This window comes from Triturus cristatus, chromosome 3_2 (assembly GCF_964204655.1).
Source record: "Triturus cristatus chromosome 3_2, aTriCri1.1, whole genome shotgun sequence".
Taxonomy (NCBI): Eukaryota; Metazoa; Chordata; class Amphibia; order Caudata; family Salamandridae; genus Triturus; species Triturus cristatus.
This window is the reverse complement of record NC_140584.1, coordinates 1,119,692,466-1,119,714,604: the sequence shown is the minus strand read 5'-3', so window position 1 is coordinate 1,119,714,604 and position 22,139 is coordinate 1,119,692,466. Positions and strand designations below refer to the sequence as shown.

The 22,139-nt window shown below is 41.9% G+C and overlaps 1 protein-coding gene across 10 annotated transcripts in view; it reads left to right on the top strand.

The window, feature by feature from the left end:
- The window catches only part of LOC146859221 (uncharacterized), a 217,122-nt gene that overhangs the window by 50,001 nt on the left and 144,982 nt on the right, over nucleotides 1-22,139 (top strand). For 9 of the 10 annotated variants that reach the window (XM_085646949.1, XM_085646947.1, XM_085646954.1 and 6 more), the window contains one exon: nucleotides 5,071-5,091. The exons of the other annotated variant lie outside the window; for it this stretch is intronic. In XM_085646949.1, the coding sequence (XP_085503075.1) occupies nucleotides 5,071-5,091 (21 nt within the window). The remainder of the gene's footprint in view (nucleotides 1-5,070; nucleotides 5,092-22,139) is intronic. 10 annotated transcript variants of the gene reach the window in all.

Below are 22,139 nucleotides of genomic sequence, written 5' to 3'. Positions count from 1 at the left end.
TCCAGTTTGTACGTTTAAGCACGGCAAAGCAACTTAGCCCTTCAGTCGCTCAGTATATCTTTCTTAGCATTTTACGTCATAAACACAGGACTTAAAACACTGGCTACTGAAATATTGGTATCGCTAAGAACAAAGTTCACATGCCTGAAATGGAATCACCGCAAAACACAAAGAGGTGGTAATAAGTGCATGGTTCGTGTCAGAAAATGCCCATTTTTGACATGGTCACCCCCACTTTTTCCCTGGTAAGTTTTGTGATTTCGACTGAAAGTGCACAGGGTTCCTCCTATCCAGGTCCCCAGTTCCAGAGCTCTTTCCTAAAATTGTACAATTGCTTCCCCAATTGGGCAAACTTTAGCTACCACTGTAAGTCCCTCGTAGATGTAATAAAGAAGAGTACCCCAAGCCAGGGCCCTCACCATGGCCCATACTAATATTTGCCGCCCCCAAATGTAGGAGGCAGCTGCCACGGAATTTATGAAAAGCTCTGTTTAAAATCAGTTTTTCTTAACGAACTGCGTTCACATGAAGGAATACAGTGTAACTGAAAAAAACGGTGGAGTTCAGAAGGTGAATTAGCAATAAAATGCATTCTTTTATCTTGATACATTGACTGCTCGTTCAAAGGCAGAGGTTAAAGGTCAGGCTATGTCCTCTGACACATTAGGGCTTACTCTTAATGTGGAAATATTTTCTTTTCTTTCTCTGATTGCAAAGTGAGACGATTTTGGAATGTGAACTTTGTGACAATCTCATTAGGGTACAGGCAGGACAACTGGTATTATGTGGCTGGAGAGGACCAAATCATAATTACTTGGCATGGTTGAATAAATTATGTCGAAATCAAAAACACAAATTATGCGACTTAATGCAGCACACCTGTGTGATAGTAGTAATTTATTATTTTGCCATTTTTACACGTTAGCGCTATCTGGGAACAGTTTCACCTCATAAGGACCAGTATTAAATCCAAATAAAGTTATCAGCAACTCAAAGGGGACCATTCAACCTTTGGGAAGGACCTTCCACTGTGCAACATCACAAGATGTAGTGTTTTGGTAACTTTTGATCTGATTGAGCTTGAAACTTTATTTTTTTTAAATCTGCAAATTATGCCACAGATGGTGAATTATGTGGCAAGTGCAGATAATTCATAATCATGTGGAAAACTACATGGCTGCAGAATGCCATAATTCCAGTGGCCCTGCATGCAAAAAGTGTGAAAAGAAAGACTGCAGGATGTCAATTTGTTTCTAATACACAAAAAATTTAAATACCTGTAAATAAGCAATTATGAAAGCAGAAATGAAGGACATTTTGGTTTTTATTCTCAAGTGCAATGGAAACAAGGATTTCAACAAGATTAAAACAAATCTTGGTGATGCATACGTGATAAATATTGTATTATATTTTATTGCAGCATTTACATAGCACTTACAACCCCTATGTGTGGCAATGAAGTGCATACTTACATGAGCAGCAGCCTACGACATGTAGATTGGTGTGTGGCTGGAATGTTGATGTCTATGTTTTAAGATTCTATGTAGGAAGTGGTTCCACTTCATGCTTGATCACAACAAAGTGCGCTTATCGTGTTATGCAACGTAGCCCGTAGCAATGTGGTAGATGATGAGGTGGGAGAGACACATACACAGTTTATGGTTTTAAGTATGTTAGCAGTTTTGAACAGCTGTGCATGTTTCTTTATGGTATTACCTATGATTATAGTTTGCTTATATAGTTACAGCATTTGGTTGTTCAATCAGACATTGTGTGTGTGGGCAGGATTGGCATGGTTGGAGGGAGAGAGAAGTGGAGAGATCGGCTAGGATGTGCATTGTTACTATCATCCTATATCTGAGTGGCATTGTGAAATATAAAGAAGCAGCCATAGTGTATTTATATCTGTAACCTGTATTGCTGAGCTAGAATAAATCCCTCTGATTGCTCCACAGTGTGTGACAGATCTTTTCAATCATGACATGCTAGTGGTAGCTTGTTTATTGGCTGCACAGTACTGGTAATGGACAATCCTCATAGTAGATAGGTCTTATGTGAATATAAGATGTGTAAGTTATAGTTGGCGACTGACCAACCTCTGAGTCTGATGGTATTAGTATAAGTGTGAGCTAGAAATGTTATATGGAGTTAAATAACTACATATTACCCCAGAGAACAATAGGTCAGCCCTCATTAACTTACCTGACTATAGAAATTTGATTGATGGTTGTGTTGCTTCCAATCTGTGGATAGTAAGCTGAAGATTGGATTTTAGGTTGTGACTGTATTTCCTGGTTCAAATTGCTGGAATGTGTGGATGTAGTTTTCTGAAAAAGCAGTGCATCCTACAGATCTCTTATGCTAAGGTGGTATGGTGTTGAGCGGTGCAACCTGGAGTCTTTGAAATTAGTGTATAGGTGTAGCCGTCCTTTTCCTTGCAGACTCTGTAAAAACTGCCTCGAACATTGCCATTCTTGCTATATAGAGCTAGTGGAGTGATTGGAAGCATGGAGCCTTGTGCTCTCTTGGGTGAAGGCAGAGAATTCTTGCAGTAGCAATTTGAATGAGTTGTATTTTGCATATGATGAATGCAGGTACGCCAAGGTATTGACTGTTGGAATAGTCAAGCTTGGAGATTATGAGTGTGAGATTAGCTTGCAGTTTCTATAGGTATCCATGTTATGGAAGGATGCAATATAGTAGAAGGCACTCTGTTTTATATTATGAACTGGTGGTATCAAATATGGATCTGAATCCATAGTTACCCCAGGGTTTCTGACTCATTTTGATATTGTTGGTGGTGACTCATGCTCCTTAGGCCATATGAGGGTAGGCTGGAATTCTAACCATTGTCTGCAACTCATATTCTCGGTCGGCTGTATTTAGCTTTAGATGGTTATTTATCATCCATGTTTTTATGACCTGGAGGCAGTCATCAAGTTTTAAATTGAAGAAATCTTTCAGACAATCCCTTTTTTAAATGATTTGGAACAGGTGAGGTTGCACGATTTAATCAGGTTTGGTAAGCGGGTTAGGTAGAAGTTGAATAATAGAGGGGAGATGATGGACCCCTATGAAATATCACAGCAATGTGTGTGAGTAGCTGATGTGAAAGCTGGTATCAACACTAGCTCACAGTCACAGCTGAGAGACCAATCATTTAATGGGCATTAGCTGAACTCGCTTCTTACCTTTCACACATGAAATGCCAAACAATGATTTGCTGAGTGAAAAGATAGACTGTTGTTTCCTATTCCTGATTCTTAAGGGGGTCACTTTCTAAACCTACTAGCTATTTAGATGAAATGTACAATCAGGGAATTCCAAATTCCAATATGCCATATTGCTTTGATTAGCCTATTCTGCTGGACAGAGTCATCAAAAGTCATCAAAAGTCAGGTGTGACTTACATTTGACTGTACTTTCCCCAGCCTACACCGGCTTATTGTGAAATATAGCCTGGTGAAATAATGTATCTGCTCTAGAAATCATTATTTTGTGTGCAGGAGCCAGCTGTTGTAGGGTAATCCACCTATTGCAGAAGGCTGCAAATACACTAATTAGCTAGTGTGAATCTGCAATTGCCTAATATAGCCTGTCATGTTTTAAAGGGCTTGTATAACAGACTATCTTTCAAAAGTAATTTAATATCTAGATAACTGGATCAACACACTGAGGATTCATTTCTTGAACCAAATATTGTGGAAACCATGATCATGACATCTGAGGCTAAAAACATTTGTGTTACAATTGACCACTCTAGACATCTCAGAAGAATATCAACTAATATTTTCAGATGTTTATATATTGTAACTTGAAATCTGTGTAGTATGAATCTCCTTTTTGAAATGTATTGAGAACCTTCAACATTCTGCTTTATCTTTATCTAATTTATGGCCATAGCAAATAAATTGCTCTCATGAGGTCCTATGTAATAATGTACTAAATGCATAATTCTTGGTAAACACTTGGGATAGCGTTTTTATCGGGAGAAGGGTGGGAGCCCTTCCTTCCTAGCCAGAGCCTGCAGCTTGTTTTTACAGTGCCCGATCCCCACTGAAATGCATTGTGCTCCCAATACTGATTTTTATCCTGTACCTGGCTGCCATTGTGCCGCTGTTGGTGTACTGTTTGTGCTGCCTTGGACCTTACCCATTGCTCACTTTAACACGTGGAGGTTGGTCCTGTAAATCAATGTAGTGTACCTGTTTGCAGAACTTGTTCTTCCTTCCATAGGATAACGTTGCACAGTGTCCACTTTTTAAAGTAAAAAGAAATAATCTTTATAAAAGTACTCATCTGAATGATTTTTATCTGATGTTAAATCATCTATAAAGGTACTTGCCATTTGTTTAAATTGGTGTGGATCTCCTTCTCGTGTTGTCATATATTAATCATTGTGTGTATTTACAAATGTCCTGAACTTCTCTGCGTTAAGCCTAGGGTTGCTCGACCACACTATACCCTAATAGTGCACTTTGGGATTGCATAGCAAGCTCCTGTTCACACATAAGGGAACCCCTGGACTCTTTACATGGCATATCAGCGTATTGATATATCAAATAAAGAGACAGCTTCCTACACTCCACCACAACACAAAAAGGTGGTAATCACTACATGATCCACCACAACACAAAGCGTACTCATCAGTGCATACTCCACCACAACACAAAGAGGTGGTAATCAGTGCATGCTCAGTCACAACAAAAAAAGGTGGTAATCAGTGCATTCTCAATCACAACAAAAACAGGTGGTAATCCATGCATGCTACATCTGCCTATGAATCACTGAAAAGTGTATTGAAAGCATTCAAAGACACACACCCACATCCAATGCAGGTACTACATTATGATGAAAGAAGAATTTCTGGTAAATAGGTCTGCTCAGCAAGGTACTTGCCTGCAGATTCCCACCAAGAGCTCCAAGGGTGGAGAGTGACAGGTTGTCACAACAGAACAGGAAATGGGGATATGGCAAGCAGTTACTTTCTGCTGTCACAAAACTCATTGTACTGGCCCTGCTGATGAGTTCACAGATTTTTCTAATGCAATGTTTTATTTTTATTTTCAGGAAAACTAGTACCTAGTGAAGGTAAGGACTCCTTGCATGGATTGTGCGAGGGCACACAGTGAGAACAAGTAAAGCTTACTCTAGATCATTAGTCTGTTTCTAAAACTCTGACATGTGAAACCTATTGTAACACTGACTGTAAAGACTGTAGAAAATGCCTTATGCCTTAGCTTTCCTTATAGGGGTGGTAACACTTATAACTCTCCAGGGCAGATCTACTACCTTTTGGAATATGGCGCATTACGTGCAATTACAATGCGGTTGTTACAATGAACTCGTTGTTAGTACGCGATGTATTATGTCGCAAGTCTTTACAACGACTTCCACTGGGGGGGGGGGCTGGACTTAGAAATAGTATTATTTACTATTTCTATTAAAGTTTGCGCAACAGTAGGGAAGGTTATGGAAACGTATTTCCAATACCTCAGCGCCATCTAATGGAATTAGTTGTAAAGAATTGCGATGTCCTTACATCACTCTGTAAAGGTATTGCGGTGTAATGACCGCATTGTAAGGGTTGCTTCCCAACTTTTGTCTCAAAACAGTGCTGCAACAAAAGTTGCTGTGTTGCGTCACAGAAAGCGATCATAACAGCATAATATCTACAAATATATAGAGCTGTTTTATCTATTCCATAGTGGCACACATTAGGTTTCAGTGTGCCAATGCGCACACTCTTGCGCCATAGTGTAATGCTGTGTGTGTGATGTCATGCATAGGCTTTTCTACAGGAAGAATAAAGTTTCCGTACTAATTACTATGCTTAGATATAGTTTAACCATTATCCTACTCCTTATGTATGCTGAACGGTTCAGAACACATATACATTTGGAAAGGTTTTGAGAAATGAAAACCTTTCACAGACCTTATGCCTGTCTCTAAGAGGCATTCCCTTTTGGGGTAGAGCGCTGTCTATTCTTTTGAGTATGTAGGGCCTGGTGGTAAAATTCATGGGTGGTTCCATGCGATGACCCATGTACCACCCATGGAATGCTCCTTGACAAAGTAGTGCAACGGAGCACAAAAATGTAATTTGTCATGCTGTATGACTACATTTCAACACAAATCAATTGTATCTCAATGATGCTTGATCTTTGTGATTGGGGTGATTTTACACAAAAAGTGTTTGAATGACACTGAATAAGAAAAAAGCATCTTGTAGGTGTGCGGTCTGGGGACCATGAATGAGATAACTGAAGAAGTGGTGCTTTTTTCCAGTCTGTGCTGAGCCTACAGGTTTCTACACTCTTAGGAAAGAATGAGTATATAGCTGCATGTTATCCAGGTGTCTGTAGGCAGAGAACTGAGAGCTGATACTCCCGGAGCCCCGCCCTCTTCAACATCTACATGGCTCCGTTACAGCCATCGTCAGAGCCACCCACTCAACATTGTCTCCTACGCCGATGACACCCAGCTGATTTTCTCCCTCACTGACGAACCCACAGCTGCCAAGTGCAACCTCAGCATTATCCTGGACTCCTCACTCTCAACGAACTTCCAAATCAACGCTGGCACGTCCTCCTTTCTCCAAACGCGCCGCTTCTTTTGTAAGAGCTTCAGTCAGCCATGCACTCGTCAGCAGCAGACTAGACTACTGCAATGCACTCTGCACCGGAAACACCCAGAAACTACAAAAGGAACTGCAGACCATCCAGAACACCTCTGCCAGACTCATCCTGAACATCCCATGCCAGAACCACAACACCAGCCACCTGAGAGACCTTTAATGGCTACCTGTCAACAAAAGTATCATACTCAAGCTTCTCACACACGCCTACAAAGCCCCGCACATCACTGGACCTGCAAACCGCAAACACCACCTCTTCTTCCACACCCCGACAGACATCTTCGTTCCGCTCTATTGGCCCTGACCACCGTCCCACAGATACGCAAAACCACGGCTGGAGGAAAATCCTTCTACCTCGCTGTGAAGACCTGGGACTCCCTGCCTCTGCACCTCAGGCAATCGCCATCCCTGCTGCAATTCAGGAAGGACCTCAAGACCTGGCTATTCGATTGAACCACAGACACAGCCCCTACCCCCAGCACCTTGGGGCCCTCAAGAGTGAGTAGTTGCACTTTATAAGTCACTGATTGATTGATAGAGACTGAACCTTGGTAAAATGTTTAGCCCAGCCCTACAGTGTTGAAGGCCATAATAAGAATATGATCTATGCTTGGAGCCCACCAGAAAAGGAGAGAGGCAAAATGGCCGATCCAACATCGCACTCACAGAGCTAAAACTATATTGCTGGTGTTGCAGAATGGTATATTTTTGTGCCATTCTTACAGTGTATTTTTATGGAACCATGGGGAGTAAGTGTTGGAGGGCCTGTACCTTTAAGATAAAATATCACTTGTTCCCTTGTAGCATCTTCCTCTCCTCCCCACTGTGATTGGGGCTGTTTAATACAGTGAAAATAGTTTATGGGACCACTGGCGTGAGGAAAATTGAGGGGGCCTCCCTGCAAGGAAAGTGAAGGGGCCCCCTCCGAGCTCAATCAAGAGCTCTCCAGCAAGACTGTTCTTCTGAGGGGGCCCCCTGGAGCTTGGGCCCCCCACCCGCTCCTCTGGGGCTGCGGGGGCCTGTGTTACACCCCTGTATGGGACCCATGAAGGGCACACACTATTATGTTAGTCTTGTCGCCCTCACAGGAACTAAAATGGAGACACTATTTTACTCCCATACTCAGAGTCACCATAAGTAGTCCAGTCTGCCCTCTGCTGTGTTTTATGCCAAACTAAAATGCAGTCCAGGTATAAAACACATGCAAAGGACTGTTCTACTGCTTTTCTTGTTTATCTGTTTTTCTTGTCTATCTATCTATCTATCTATCTATCTATCTATCTATCTATCTATCTATCTATCTATCTATCTATCTATCTATCTATCTATCTATCTATCTATCTATCTATCTATCTATCTATCTATCTATCTATTTTTCTATCTATCTATCTAGCTATCTATCTATCTAGCTATCTATAATGCAAATTGCTTACAGTTTTTCCCTAACTTTGATCAATGCTTGTTGGGTCTGGGCCAGGCTCATGACTTGGCTAACAAACTCGCGCTGCTACAGTGTTTGTTGCCAGGGCTGGGCTCTGCTGTTAGGCAGGCTTCATGGAGGGGAAACAACCTTAATAACGAATTTCTACCAATGATGGAGCTTAACAAGGAATCCTGAACCACGACCTCCTTAACCACTACTTCATTTACAACGAATTTTCAGAGGTATATGTATTTATAAGTACACAAATATGGTAAACGGTTTCAACAGATCATATTAGTATAATTGTTTTAACTAAAGAATTAAACAATATCATGTTAACTAAAATATGAACATCTTTTTAAAAGCAAGCACTACAATTAGTGATCCATCGGTATTTATTTAAAGTATGTGACAAGGGTAGGAGGCTAAAAAGCATGTACAGTTTCATGACCTTGAGTTTAAATCCCCTACCTACTGCAAAAACTAAAACTGGACTCATTACAGGCAGACGTTTTTTAGCAGCAAATGAACAGCACTAGCACAGTAATTTTGGCAATACTGACATCTAGTGGCTAGATGTAACTTGACACGGTACGGTTAAAATGCACACTCGCCTATTTGGACAGCACGCAATTAACAAATATCAATTAGTGACCAGCGGAAGTGATGACCCAATTTCCAAGATAAGGATTTTCGGAAAGAGGTAACACAATTAGTAATAGTCGCGGCAAAAGCATTACTGAGTTTTCTTTGAAAAGGGCTGATGTGTAGCAATACATTGGCTTCAGCGTGAGTCCCTGGAACAGTGGAGACACAAGATTCTTTATTAAAAATAGTTTTTGTTAGAAGTGCTGTTTAATCTATTTACTTTTTTAAGGCTCGTGTTTCAAACATGCGTTGTTTTGAACGTAGTGGTAGATTCGGAGTATATATCAACAGATTAATTTTCGAGGTTCACTAAATCGTGTTTCAGGACATAGTTGTTTGGCTTTGATCGTTGTGTAGCCTTTGTGGATTAGGCATTCGTTATTTAAGTGGTAGTTGTTTAATCATGCATTCTTCATGGAGCTCTCTCCAGCTGGCAGGGTGGAGCTGTCTGATGTGCCCCAGCACTTGAGAGGGCCACATCTTCATGGGGCTGATTATGTGAGACCGAGGAGATCTTCGGTGGTGGCAAGATCTAGTATTGGATGGATGAGCTGAGGTGTTACACCTCACAGGTATGGTGCAGCACTGTGCAACTCTGACCCTGAGGTCTGGCACCGTCCCCGGCAAGACACCTGTCACATTGGGCAGCTGTACTTGGAATGGAAGCTGCGATTGGCAGATTCCATTCAACTCTTTGCATCATCTGTATTAAAATGGCAAGCTATTTAAGGAGTATTCAAACCTGTGAGTTGCAGATTACTTATAGATCACTACAGCAATCACACAAATGCCCTTGTCATGTTTTGTCATGCTTGATGCGCGTGTCGTCCTAATGCATCTGATTAGGCACTTCCCCCACACACCCCTTCAGAGGCACACATGGGAAGAAAAAGGTGGGACAAGGGATCCATGAGGTGAGTCCTGAAGAGGAAAGACATAAAGCAAATGCTGCAGAGAATAAGACTGTCAGTCTGTCTCTATGAACTATGCAGCATATTTAAAAAGAGTTCACACAACGCAGAGCTGTTGCTGCTCTGTATTGCTTGAATGGGGGAAGGTAAAACAGTGCCACATCTACTTAGAAGTGCCTCAATTCTTTTTTCTCCCTGCGGTGGCACACATGTGGCTGCCATGCCCAAAAGATGAAGGCGCCCTTGCACCATAGCGCAAGGTCGTTTGCACTGTAGCCAGCATACTTTTTGTACAGCAAGCTGCAAAGAGGAAAAAACTCAGGGAGGCTTATGTGATGTGGAGGAGGTGCAGGATTATGGCATAGGTCCCTGTCTCTTGTGTCTATTGGTGGCTGCTTATCATCTCTACCTGCTCACTCAGCGATCTGCTTACCCCGGTGACATTATCAAAGCTAGATTCCGAGCATGAGGCGGGTACCTCGATCTGCTCATTCATGCATTTCTGATGTGGAAAGAGACAGGAATTGAGTTGGTTGCTCCTGTGGTATTTCACAGCTCTCCTTAGGGAGAAAGTCTGAAAACCTGTTCACGTGATCATCTGAGTAGGAGCAGATAATATTTCTCAGGATGTTGTCAGCAAGGCAAGTCAGCCTGAACAATTGTATATAGGGGCATCTGGAGTGGAGCTGGAAAACATCAATGGGAGTCTCATAAAGGAGGAATCATAAGCAATTATTTGCAAATCTCTTTTGGTAGAAGTCTTTGACATTTTTTCATGTTTTTCTGCATTGAGGGAAGAGCCTCAAAACTTGTGTGTGGGTGCCTCTGGGTAAGAACAAGAGCACCACTCATACATTATCTTCTTGGGTGGTGGACCTCAAAAAATTGTTTGGATCCAATCTAAGTATGGGTAGAGTTATACAACCTAGGTGGCTCTGGTTCTCAACAAGTTATTCCTCATTAGGCGTAAGCTATGCTAGTGATGATATCTGAGTCACCAACATCCTCAGCAACAATCAATGCTGCATAATGTAACTACTCTCATGCTCTCCCTGGCACAGATGTGATGTGCCGCAGTCTTCCTGCATAGGGTGTGCATATATTTTTTATGTAAGACAGCTATTAAAAGTGAGGCTTCTTCAATCGTTTATTCAATTGGTGGTGAAGCTATTTTAAATTGTATACACAGATTAGAGGATAGCTGTGGCTCTCAAACCAGAGGGGAGAGAGCGTCCCTTGGGGATGCCTGCCATACCCTGGTAGAGGAAACAGAACTTCTTGCTGACACATGCATAGATTGAGCGTGGAATATTAAGCTACCCAAAGAGACCACACTATTGCCAGTATCTACTTTCCCTCTCTATTCAGATATCACCTCTGCTTCCATTCACCACTGAAGAGCATTGTTGCAGAATGTCTGCTTGTTCAAAGTGCCACCTCTCCAGCTGCAATCTCGAAGGCAGCCACTCAAACCCTGGATCAGGATCTACATAAAATGCCAATGGGTATATATCGCTTATCTTCATGGCAAGTATGTGTGAATCAGTCAGTAAAATGCACAGTAGATCTCATAGTAGCACTCCTTCTTCTAGATCCTCAGCTGACTAATGATTCCTTACATCATATATGGATTAAGTTGTGACACCTCGACAGGCATCAGAGCAGTATTATTCTATTTGTTTCAAAATAGTTGTTTTGTAAAGCGCTCTGCAACCCTCACAGGCATCCTGGCACTGACAGAAAGCATGTACATAGTAGCAAATTAGTTGTCAAATAATTATGTATTTAACTCTTTTTTTAAAGATGGTCTTCTGTCAACTGGAATGATGGAGGAGGCGAATTCAATATTTTTAGAGCAGCAAAAGATGAGGCCACCACATCTGATTTTAATCTTTTTTGGAAACTCTGAAAGTCATAAGGTGGCAGTTTGGAGATTGCACATTGGCATATGCTGGATAATAGTCCTTCTTAAAATTCAGGACATTTGACATACACCACCTTATGTAAAATGCACAAGCTTTTAAATGTAACTGTCTTCTCAACAGATAGATTTGTTTAGCAGTATAAAGTGATCACAGCAGATGATCTAGGAAGGACTAACAAAATTCTTGTGGCTAAATGTTTGACTAATTGTAACTGCTCTAACTTATACCTGGGCACGGCTACATATGTCTCAATACAGTAACCAACCATGAAACAATTATGGAGTGCATTACTAGGAAGCTGTAGTCTACTGATAACCTTTGAAGAATCCTCCATAGGCATTTTAGATGTAAATAACAAGCCTTTGACAGATTAGCTACTGGGGTAGAACTCTCTAACCTCCTGTCAAAGATCACACCCCGACTGCACACATTTTTAGGTCTCGGCTAGCGAAGGCTGCGCTTGCGCAGTCTCGCTCACGAGATTTGATGTTTTCAGAAGTGAGGTTTTAACCCGCCCCTCTTCTTCCCTCTTCTCCATTGGCTTGCCTCTTAAATGCTGGTCAGCCATTGGAGAAGAGCTTTGTCTCTCCAAACAAGCCCCGTCTTTTTCTGATTCGGGGCGTGTTTTTTCACTTCTTTCGCTTTTTTGAAGCCCCGCCCCTTTCCGCCCCTTTTACACGTGGTGGGCGTGTTTTTTTTTTTTTTTGCGTTGGAAGATTCGTCCATTTGTGCGCGGTCAGAGCGGGACGTGGGGTCGCCTCTTCCTTGCTGCTGGATCGGCGTTTCAAGTCCCGTGAGTAAAAGCGTTAAGGTAACAATGTTGTTCCTGCTTGCATTTCACATGGTTCACGGGCGGCAGAGAAGTAACAGGACTCTGTCTTTTCCTTCTTACTAGAAAAAAAATACAGTGTCCGCTTCTGCTCTGCCGCTTCAGCTGCCCCAGCAGTGTTTTGTACAGTGCCTTCGACGCACACAGGGCCGGCTTTAGTGCCTGTGGTGCTCTGTGCGACAATGCTGAAGTGAGAAGACCCCAGGCCTGCTGCTTCGACCGCGCACTAACAAGATGGAGAGGGGACGGGGGTGGCCGCCTCGCTGCTCACTCGCCCCAACTGCCTACCTAGAAAGCTGCATCCTCTCTACACACCAAAGGCCTGCCTTCATTGCCCAAATTCCGGGCCGGATCAGGCAGGAGAGGCCGCATTCATTTTGTTGATTTACTTCTGCGTTGCCTGGCACTGAGCCTTCAGACACCAGCGGGAAACACAGCGAAAGTAGGTACGGTTTTCTGTAGGCTAAAAACGTGCTTCACACTGCTCCCCTCACGTGTCTCGGGCAGTCTTGGTGTCAACTTAAAAGAAACTTCACATTCTGAAAGTTGCGCCTTCTGTTGGCTTTGAGTGAATGTACGCATTTTTTAGGGAAAACCCTTAAACGCTTACAATTCGGGTTAAACATTTGGCTTGAACTGATTAAGCCGAATACTCTGGAGAAAGAATTGAGACTTCGCTCAAGGCTGTGTGCATGAAGCGCTCTGTTTTGCACCTGGGTCCACGAGGCCCAGCTTGTATCACAGGGTGTTTCCATGGAAAGAGGTGTGCAGTGACAAACGGGACAGAAGGAGCACATGAATAGTTTGCAAAAATAATGCTAATTGTAATCGGAATGCTTCGTGGTCTCGTCAAGGCTCTGAAACACTATTTAGAGGTGCAGCCGTACGCGGAAAAGCCAGTCACTTCAGCTAAAACTAAAGATCACCACGATCTGCTATTAAATAGGCTTAATTGGTTCTGATTTTTAACTGCTAACCACTGATTTCGGCCAATGTATACCTGCCTAACCACCTGCCTGACCCTAACATGCCTTGAGTGACTTTACAACTTGTACATTTGCAATTTTTTTCTGTTTGTATCTCTAATGTAACTCATGTAATCCAAAGTCCCTATGTAACGCGACTGGTTCATTTGTAAAGTGCTCTGACACTTTCGGGTAATGTTCGCGCTATATAAAATTGCATTAAATAAAAATAAATAAATGCTTCAGCTGCCCCCCCGCACTCTTTCATTCTTCCCTCTGTTTCTGTCTAGCAGTTCTTCTCTTACTGAACCTTGACTTCAAGATTGGGTTCTCACTCTCTTTCCTCTACTTTCTTTTATTTGCTCCCCTGTGAAATGGATCCAAAAAGGAAAATCATTTTTGCTGGAAATGTCATATTTTAATTCTAAGGTGCAGCATCTGGAATAAAAGGTTAAAAATATGAAAAATAACTAAATAAAGTAAGACAGTGGTAGCAAACTGGCCAGATTGATTTTATTCACACCCAAACACATTAGCGCCACGTTTACAGAGTTTGCCAGTGAAGCGCTATTTTTCTTTTCTTGTCTATATTTTCCCGGGGCTTGCAACTAGTGTACCAATCCTGGAGGTACTGCAAAGTGTGGATTGGAAAACAAAATGTGTACTGCGGCTCTGTGTCCAGGGATGTGGTCTTTTTACCATACTGCTAACGTTTTGTAAGGATATCAGCAATGGACATTGAAATGGGACCATTCAAGGCCCCTTTCAGGCAAAAGCACTCACTGATTTCTGAATAGTGAGTGTAAAAGCGTTAAGGTAACAATGTTGTTCCCGCTTGCATTTCACATGTTTTGCTAAATTTTGCATTCCCCTATGAGTGTTTGCTTTTTCCAGGATGATGTTACTTTTTTTTGTAGGCCGCATATTGCTCTTGTCTATTGCCTCATCCAGGTGTTTATAGCCGGCAGCAATTGGGTTTTAGTTGAAGGCAGTGTGAGTTTTTCTCAGTGGGACAATATGGTGTTCAGTGGGGGAGACGATGTGGCACTATGGCCAGAGCTGTTGAATTTGGAACTGGGGAACCAGGTTCAGCCTTAATAACCAGTCCACCAGACGACTCTTCTGAGAGAGCACAATCCCATGCTAGGCCTTTGAAGGCTTCGCAAGACCTTAGAAGCGCTGGTGTCTTAGCAACAGCAGGTGGACCCTAGCACTGGCAAGTCTGGGTTAACATTCAAGGTTTGTCCACCACAAGCCATACTGAAGTTCACCTCCAGTCTTGCTAGAAGGCCTATGAAGCAGCACAGCCAAGAACAACAGTGACTCTGTCACTGAGGTCACAGGACCCTTGAGAAGGGCCAGCTCTAGGGCAGTGCAACCGGTGTGACCGGGCGCTGACTTTGGGTGGATACATTATGTTTGCAAGTAAATTAAGGTTGTAAAAGCGCTTGCTGCCTCCTTCCTGGCCTCCAGCAATTTTCGGCAAAAATAAAAATGTCAAGATGACTCTAGTGTTTAATGTTCTTCCTAGAGAGAGATCGGAGTTTTGTCTAGTGGAAGTTTTGACTCCTGGAAAGGTAGCACATAGGGTTAATGTGCCTGCAGCAAAGACCATGTACCATGCAGATCACAAAGTGCACATAATGTAAATAGGTCAGTGGGCTACTGAGTGTGTGTGTGTGTAGGTGGCTCTGTGGGTGGCTTTATTTGTGTGTGGGTTGCTCTATGTGTGTGGCTCTGTGCGTGGGTGCAAATGCAATAGGTCTCGCATTTGAGAGTGATTAAGCTATTGACATTGTAAATAACAATGCCATTTCTTTAAATGTTTTTTTTTTTAAAACATAAACAAAAATAATGTCATGAGCAATGCAAATCGCTCTAACTTTAACAATGCCGAGACCATTGCGTTGTAAATGCTTGTTCTCTTTTGTAGGAGGGTAGCCTAACTTTAGAGTCAACCACTCCTTGGACCATAGCGTCTATTGAAATGGGTAGCCCTCTAAAAGCAATATTTCAGTCTTATCATAATTTAATTTTAGAAAATTGTCATGCATCCACCTTCCCTCCATGGGCGTGTCCGTTTAAATTCACATTGGAGTGAGCTTGCTCCGTGCTCTTGGCACAATCGAGCCTAAGAACGATTTGAATATCATCACGTATGACAATGATTCTAAAATAATGATTTATCAAGCTTCATAGGTGGAGCCACATAAATGTTTAACAGGGTGGGGCTCAAAGATGAACCCTATGTGAGGGTCTTCAAATGCAATGCAAAATATGGATTTGAAACCACCTGACTCAGATCTTGATTATAAGATATGAGCAACCATGGGTTTTACTAGTGAAACCTGCTTCATAGAGCTGTATGGATAACATGCTGAAAGAGACCCTGTCAAAAGCAGGCAAGAGGTCTAACAGGGCACGGGCAGCCACACCACCCGCATCCTGAATCTATCTTAGCTGATTCAGAAGGAAAATTAACATTGATCCCCTGCCTTGGGTCGCCCTAAAGCCTGACTGTTCACACTGGAGTATATTATTAGGTTCAATGACATAAATTATAAATGTATTAACTATTTAATGCTATGCTATGCTATGTTATGTTATGCTATGCTCTGTTATGTTCTGTTCTGTTATGTTCTGTTATGTTATGTTATGCTGACTATCACTTCTAATGAGCACTGTCACTCAAGGGTCATTGGGCACAATGACTGGAGAGGAAGCTCAGTTGAAGTTGCTGATATTTCTGGTCTTGCGGTGTGATCACCAGAATTCAGAACAAAGGATGATGAACTTGGAATAGTCCTTATGTTCAATGGATTTGATTGCGGATCTTTGAACTGAAGCGGTCTTTAATGAAGCTTTCAGAGACATGTGAGGAGGTCATGAGTTTGAATGAATACCTTTTACTCTGTTGTCTTGTGACCATCGCCGTCCATGCTGCTCAGCAGAGTGAACTATAAAAAAAATTGGATTTATGTTGAAAAATTATTCTGTGATTGGAATATGCAACCATGCCTGAAGAAGCGGTGATTTTACTGTGAAACCTCAGTTGGATGTCCATTTCTATGAACTATGAACCTCTGAGTTATACTGTCTAATGTTTCTGATGGAGTTGGATATTTATTTTAATTTTGATGTTATTTGATCATTGTGATCATTTTGATCATAAATAGATGAATAAATGTAATTTCTACTATTTGTATGAAATGGTTGATTGCATATGACACAAGATGACTCCCCACACCTTAATATTAATGCGCACTATCACTCAAGGGTCTCTGAATACAGAGGTGGCTCAGCTGAAGTAGCTAAGAAAAAGCTTGGGAATAGCCAAGTTTTCATACTCTTCCTGATTTTTGACAATGATTAATTAATTTGGGTTAATTTGGGCTGAAATACGAGAAACGTCGCCTGCTAGACCTGGTCTGACAAATCCTGGGGACTGCAAAAAAGAGCCCTTTTTCGCCAATTAGACCGTACATTTTAAAGCTGGGGTTGGTCATTCATTCTTTAAGAGGAATAATTGTAAATACCGAATCGGTAATAGGGGGAGCATATTCAAGGGTGGCAGGGTGTCACATTGACACCCTGTTGCACCCCTGAATCGTGCATGTGTGCACCTGTTGCACACATACATGCCCTAAGGGCATGTATGTCTGCCACATGGCACTTTTAAAAAAGAACAAAATTGCTTGTAGTTGGTGGTAAATAAAGAATCCTTAAACCAAAAATACACTCACTTGAGTGCTCCCTACATAGGATTTAAGGATTCGGTATTTTACCGATACCTTAAAATACCGATTTGGTAAATTACTGAATCCTTAAATCCAGCCTCCTACATCGCAAAGGGCAAAATACCGGTCGGTAATGGGAAATTTACCGATTTTCGGCCGTTACCGACCGGTATTAGCCCACCTACATATGGCCCTAAGTGCATTATTTATGAAGGCCAGCGTCACTTTTACGCCACCAATGCTTCACTTTTTGTGACAAAGCTGCGGCGTAAATAATGCACCATGTTGCGCTACATTTACAAAGTGATGCATCTAAGCTGATGTGTCACTTTGTAAAGCCCTGCACTACATTATACCTGAGTCAAGTATAATCTATGCAGGGTGGGTGTTCCCCGCAAAAAAGCCACTTTTAGGATGCCACTTGCATCAAAACTTTATGCCTGCATGAAACAGGCGTAAGGGTGACGTAGGCCCTTTCACATGGGACTTTCCCCACATTGCTGGAGTTGTGATTGTTTTCAGATACACCCCAGCTATGCGTCACTTTTGGGTTAACAGATCGGTAACTCCTTGCGACATGGAGCACCGTAGAATAAATACGGCGCATCCATCTTGTCGCAAGGAGGGCTCAGTGATGTAACACCTTTCATAAATGAGGCCCTAAATTTTGCCTGCAATGTCTGACAAGTTTGGGGATATTTGGGGATGTTCATTGGCATTGTAGCCAAAATAGTTGGTCTTTGCCGAAGATTAATATCACCCAACCATGATCCCTGTATCTGGATTCACCAAGTGTGTGACCATTCCTCTTCCCTAAGTTGTGATGTTTGAATTATGCTGATATTGATTCGTTTTTTGATTATATTTGCCTCAGGTGAAGATGCTGACCCCAAAGAGTAATCAAAAGGGCAAATTATTTTGATAAGAGCATCCCTTAAACATAGTCTAGTGGACATGGGGTCTGTTGTGAGGTCATTGTTAGGAGAGTGAAGTACATGTCTGTGATTACCAGTCATTGTATTCCAAGGGTGTAACTTGCACATCACATAATATCCTCAGGTGTGGAAAAGTGTTATTCAGGAGCCTGTAGATTGGTTCAGCATATTTACCCAACAATCTTGGCGAGTTCAAGACAAATTAAGGGTTGAAGCAGAATAATTGATGGTAAAAGGTTTTCAAGGTTATTTTAGAAGTTTTTGATGTCAATTCCAGCTTTTTCTAAACTACAAGTACTGTTGTAACTTTATAAATCTTGATAATGGCTGATAAAACTGTATAGACATAATATGCAATATTGCAAAAACAGCTTCATTGGAAACTCAAATAATTAAAACATCTTTTACATTAACTGGCTTCTAACAAAACTATAACAAAAACATTTTTCTAAGCTTTTCCAAATGCATTCTCCACCTTCTCAGGCTTATTTTTGACTTGGATCTGGAAACATATTTTGTAAATGGGGTCCATAACAATGCAATGTTGTTGCAAGGATTCTGCACATATACAGAACTATGCGCAGGAAACCACGACCTCGGTGTATAGAGGTGTACCAACTACCTACCTTAGTGCCCAAAATTACAATCTGACTAGCTATAGTGTCTCATTCGTTCTCCGTACTACAGCGAAGCTACCAATGATTAGACAACCCAGAACATGTAACTCTGACTCTCTCAGAAAGCGCGGGAGCAAGAACACTCTTTTGCTCACTCACTCATACTTGTCCACAACGTGAGTAATCAGAGACATGGCATAGATTAAAATGTTTGTTTTTACTAACGTCCTCTAAAATGCACTACACGTGCTATTAGTAACAGCAGAATGCATAAACACAATATACTGAGCATTGTTATAATTCCATAGAATATGAACAGGGATATCATTTTATAAAGCTGGTGGCCTTGACACCCTCCCCGTGCAAGGAACTAGTTAATCATAAAAATAGAAGACCTCTGGGCTTTGTCAGAAGGACCCCATACCGCCTTTAAAAAACGTGGGTCAGGTCTATCCTGTATGTAACCAGGGACTGTGTTATGGCAACGTAATTGGCAGGCATCTGAAGACATCTGCCACAGTAACCAGCCCGCACGATCTAAACTAGAAACATTTAGGGCCATATGTAGGTGGGCTAATACCGGTCGGTAACGGCCAAAAATCAGTAAATTTTTCGTTACCGACCGGTATTTAGCCCTTTGAGAATTAGGAGGCTGGATTGAAGGATTCGGTAATTTACCGATTCGGTATTTTAAGTAATCGGTAAAATACTGAATCGGTAAATTACCGAATCCTTAAATCCTATGTAGGGAGCACTCAAGTGAGTGCATTTTTGGTTTAAGGATTCGTTATTTACTACCAACTACAAGTTGATGGTAAATACCGAACACCTTTTCAAAAGCAATTTTGTGCTTTTTTAAAAGTGCCATGTGGCAGACATACATGCCCTGAGGGCATGTAAGTGCGCCACATGTGCACACATGCACGATTCAGGGGTGCAACAGGGTGTCAATGTGACACCCTGCCACCCTTGAATATGCTCCCCCTATTACCGATTCGGTATTTACCGAATCGGTAATAGTGAATGGCTTCCCATTCATTCCTATGGGCCTCCAGGCCCATAGGAATGAATAGGAAGGTATGCCTTATAACCGATTCGGTAAATACCGAATCGGTAATAATGAATATTTCCGAACCGGTAAAATTTACCGATTTGTTTGCCTACATTCTATTTACCGATTCTTAAATACCAAATCGGTAAAATTCGGTATTTAGGAATCGGTAAATAGAAATTACCTACATATAGCCCTAAATGAGTTATTTTGAACTGAAGCTTGCAGGTCCTCAATTGAATAATTTGTATGCAAGCTCCAATTATGATAGGCAGCCAATGCCGGAACTGCATGGGAATCTATTTGTTTTGCTGTTTCCAAAACAAGTAGTTTGGTAAATTGTATCATTTAAAAATAGAATCTGTGTTGGAATGAGGCAGGCGCGATGTAAAGCTTCAGTGCCTGAACCTGCCATGATTTAGAGCCCCAAACAGATTTCAAATCAATGGTGGCCTTCCAGTGTTCGTAGCCACCACCTGTCAATTTGGTAATAAACCAATTGGAATACAATCATTTCGTCTGGGTCAACATTACCTTGTAGGCAGATGAAGGGGCAGATTTACAAGCCCCTTGCGCCACTTTTGCGTCACTTTTGCCATGTTAAAAGTGACGCAAAAGTGGCGCAAGGGTCTTGTAAATCTGGCCCGAAGTATTTAATTTAAAATAATAGAATTCTGGTTTGGACTTATCAAAATCTGTAAAATATGTAAATTTCTTTAACAGAGTCTTTAAGCTCCCTTCCAACGTTGCTGGACAATGTTCCCATTGTGTGTAATTAAAAACCTGTGTAAAAGTATTAGCTTTATGCAGTTAATAGTGTCCATAATGCTGGTAACAATATAAATCGGCATAATTAGCAGTATTTAGATCGAAATATTCAGCATCAATGGCAGCATAATATTTTAAATCTCAAAACAAAGATTCTATTGCTTGCACATCCCAATCATCTGAACATATATTCTGTTTCACCACATCTCCCATGGAAACACGAAGTACATTTGGTACATTCATTATCTCCGTTGGACAATGAATTTGGAAATCCAAAGCATCCCAGACGATGCCGTCAGCGACTGGAAAGGCGGTAATGTTAACAAGAGTCAGGTCTCGTTTCATGATGTGAGAAGACGAGTGCGGAACCAAAGGTAACTGAACCAACTGAACAGTAGAGCGTTCTGACAAGTAGTGACCATTGATGAGTAAGAAAAAAACTGTCACAAACCCAATGGCCATGAACAAAAAAACCAGGATGAGCACCAACCAGATGTATGTCCAAGGAGGGACCAAATAAGTCTCTTTAAACCAGGAGACAAAAATACCGAACTTTGTAGGGTCAAATGACGAGGTGGAGGTCGAGTCGAAAGAAAAACATGATTGGTTGAGTGTAGTTGTTTGCAAACTAGGTAATGACTCTTTTGGGATGAGCATAATCAGTTTCTTCATTACTGGGGGAAGCTTGCGGTACTAGCAAGTGAGTAGTAACAGAGTACATCTCGATGGCAGTGTCATTTTGCTCGGTGTCAGATGCGCCAATCACAGGATTCCTTGAAAATACTGGACATGATAAAGCAGGTGTCACACTATTCAGAATCTCCTAGATGTTGTAGCTTGACATTATCCACTGAGATGTATCTGTTGTCTTTCCGACCTGGAAGCGGTAGTAAAATGACTGTACGAGTACCATTCACGCCGAGCACTGGAACCGGTGCACGATAAGAGGGGCCAAATTATTTTTTGTTCTCCACCTTCTCTCGGAGCAGATCTCCAATTTTGGGTAGCCAGCCGGCTACCGGAATCAGCAGTGCTGTATCAGTGGCAGAGGGTAAGTGTTCAGTTGCAAGACTGTCATGGGTCTCTTGTAAGTCCTAAAACATAGTAGAATGATTATCTACATCAAAGGCTGCGGCAGCGGCCACCATGTCCAGACCGTCAAGGTCTGGCAAAAACATTTTTCTGCCAATGGGCATTTTGTATGGGGTCCGCCCCCCAGAGATCTTCTAGGAAGATTATTAAGTGTACGTTGCACGCCATACAAATGGGACAGAAGGTTCCTGCCAGTACCAAAACTCTAGCTGTCAAGGATTGCTTTAAGTCACGGTTCATTCGCGCCACAATTGAGTTGCCCTCAGGCCTGTATGGAGACGAAAACTGCACCAGCATCCCCAAAGACTTCATTGCATCCTTGTACGCGTTAGAGGCGAACGCTGGACCTGGGTCAGAATGGAAGGTGCCACAGGCAAAAATTCCCCCAAAGACACGCAAATCCCTGATGACATTTCGAGCTTCAGCACTGCGTTTTGGCCAAACGCAAATTAAGCGTGTGCACGAATCAACTGCATCTAAAATGTATTTATAAGCAGTGTCGAATGAAAATGGACCACAGTGATCAAGATTTACACTGTCAAAAGGCTTATTAGAAATGCATAGCTGTGTTTGTGGTGGACAAGTAGCCGTAGATGGCTTA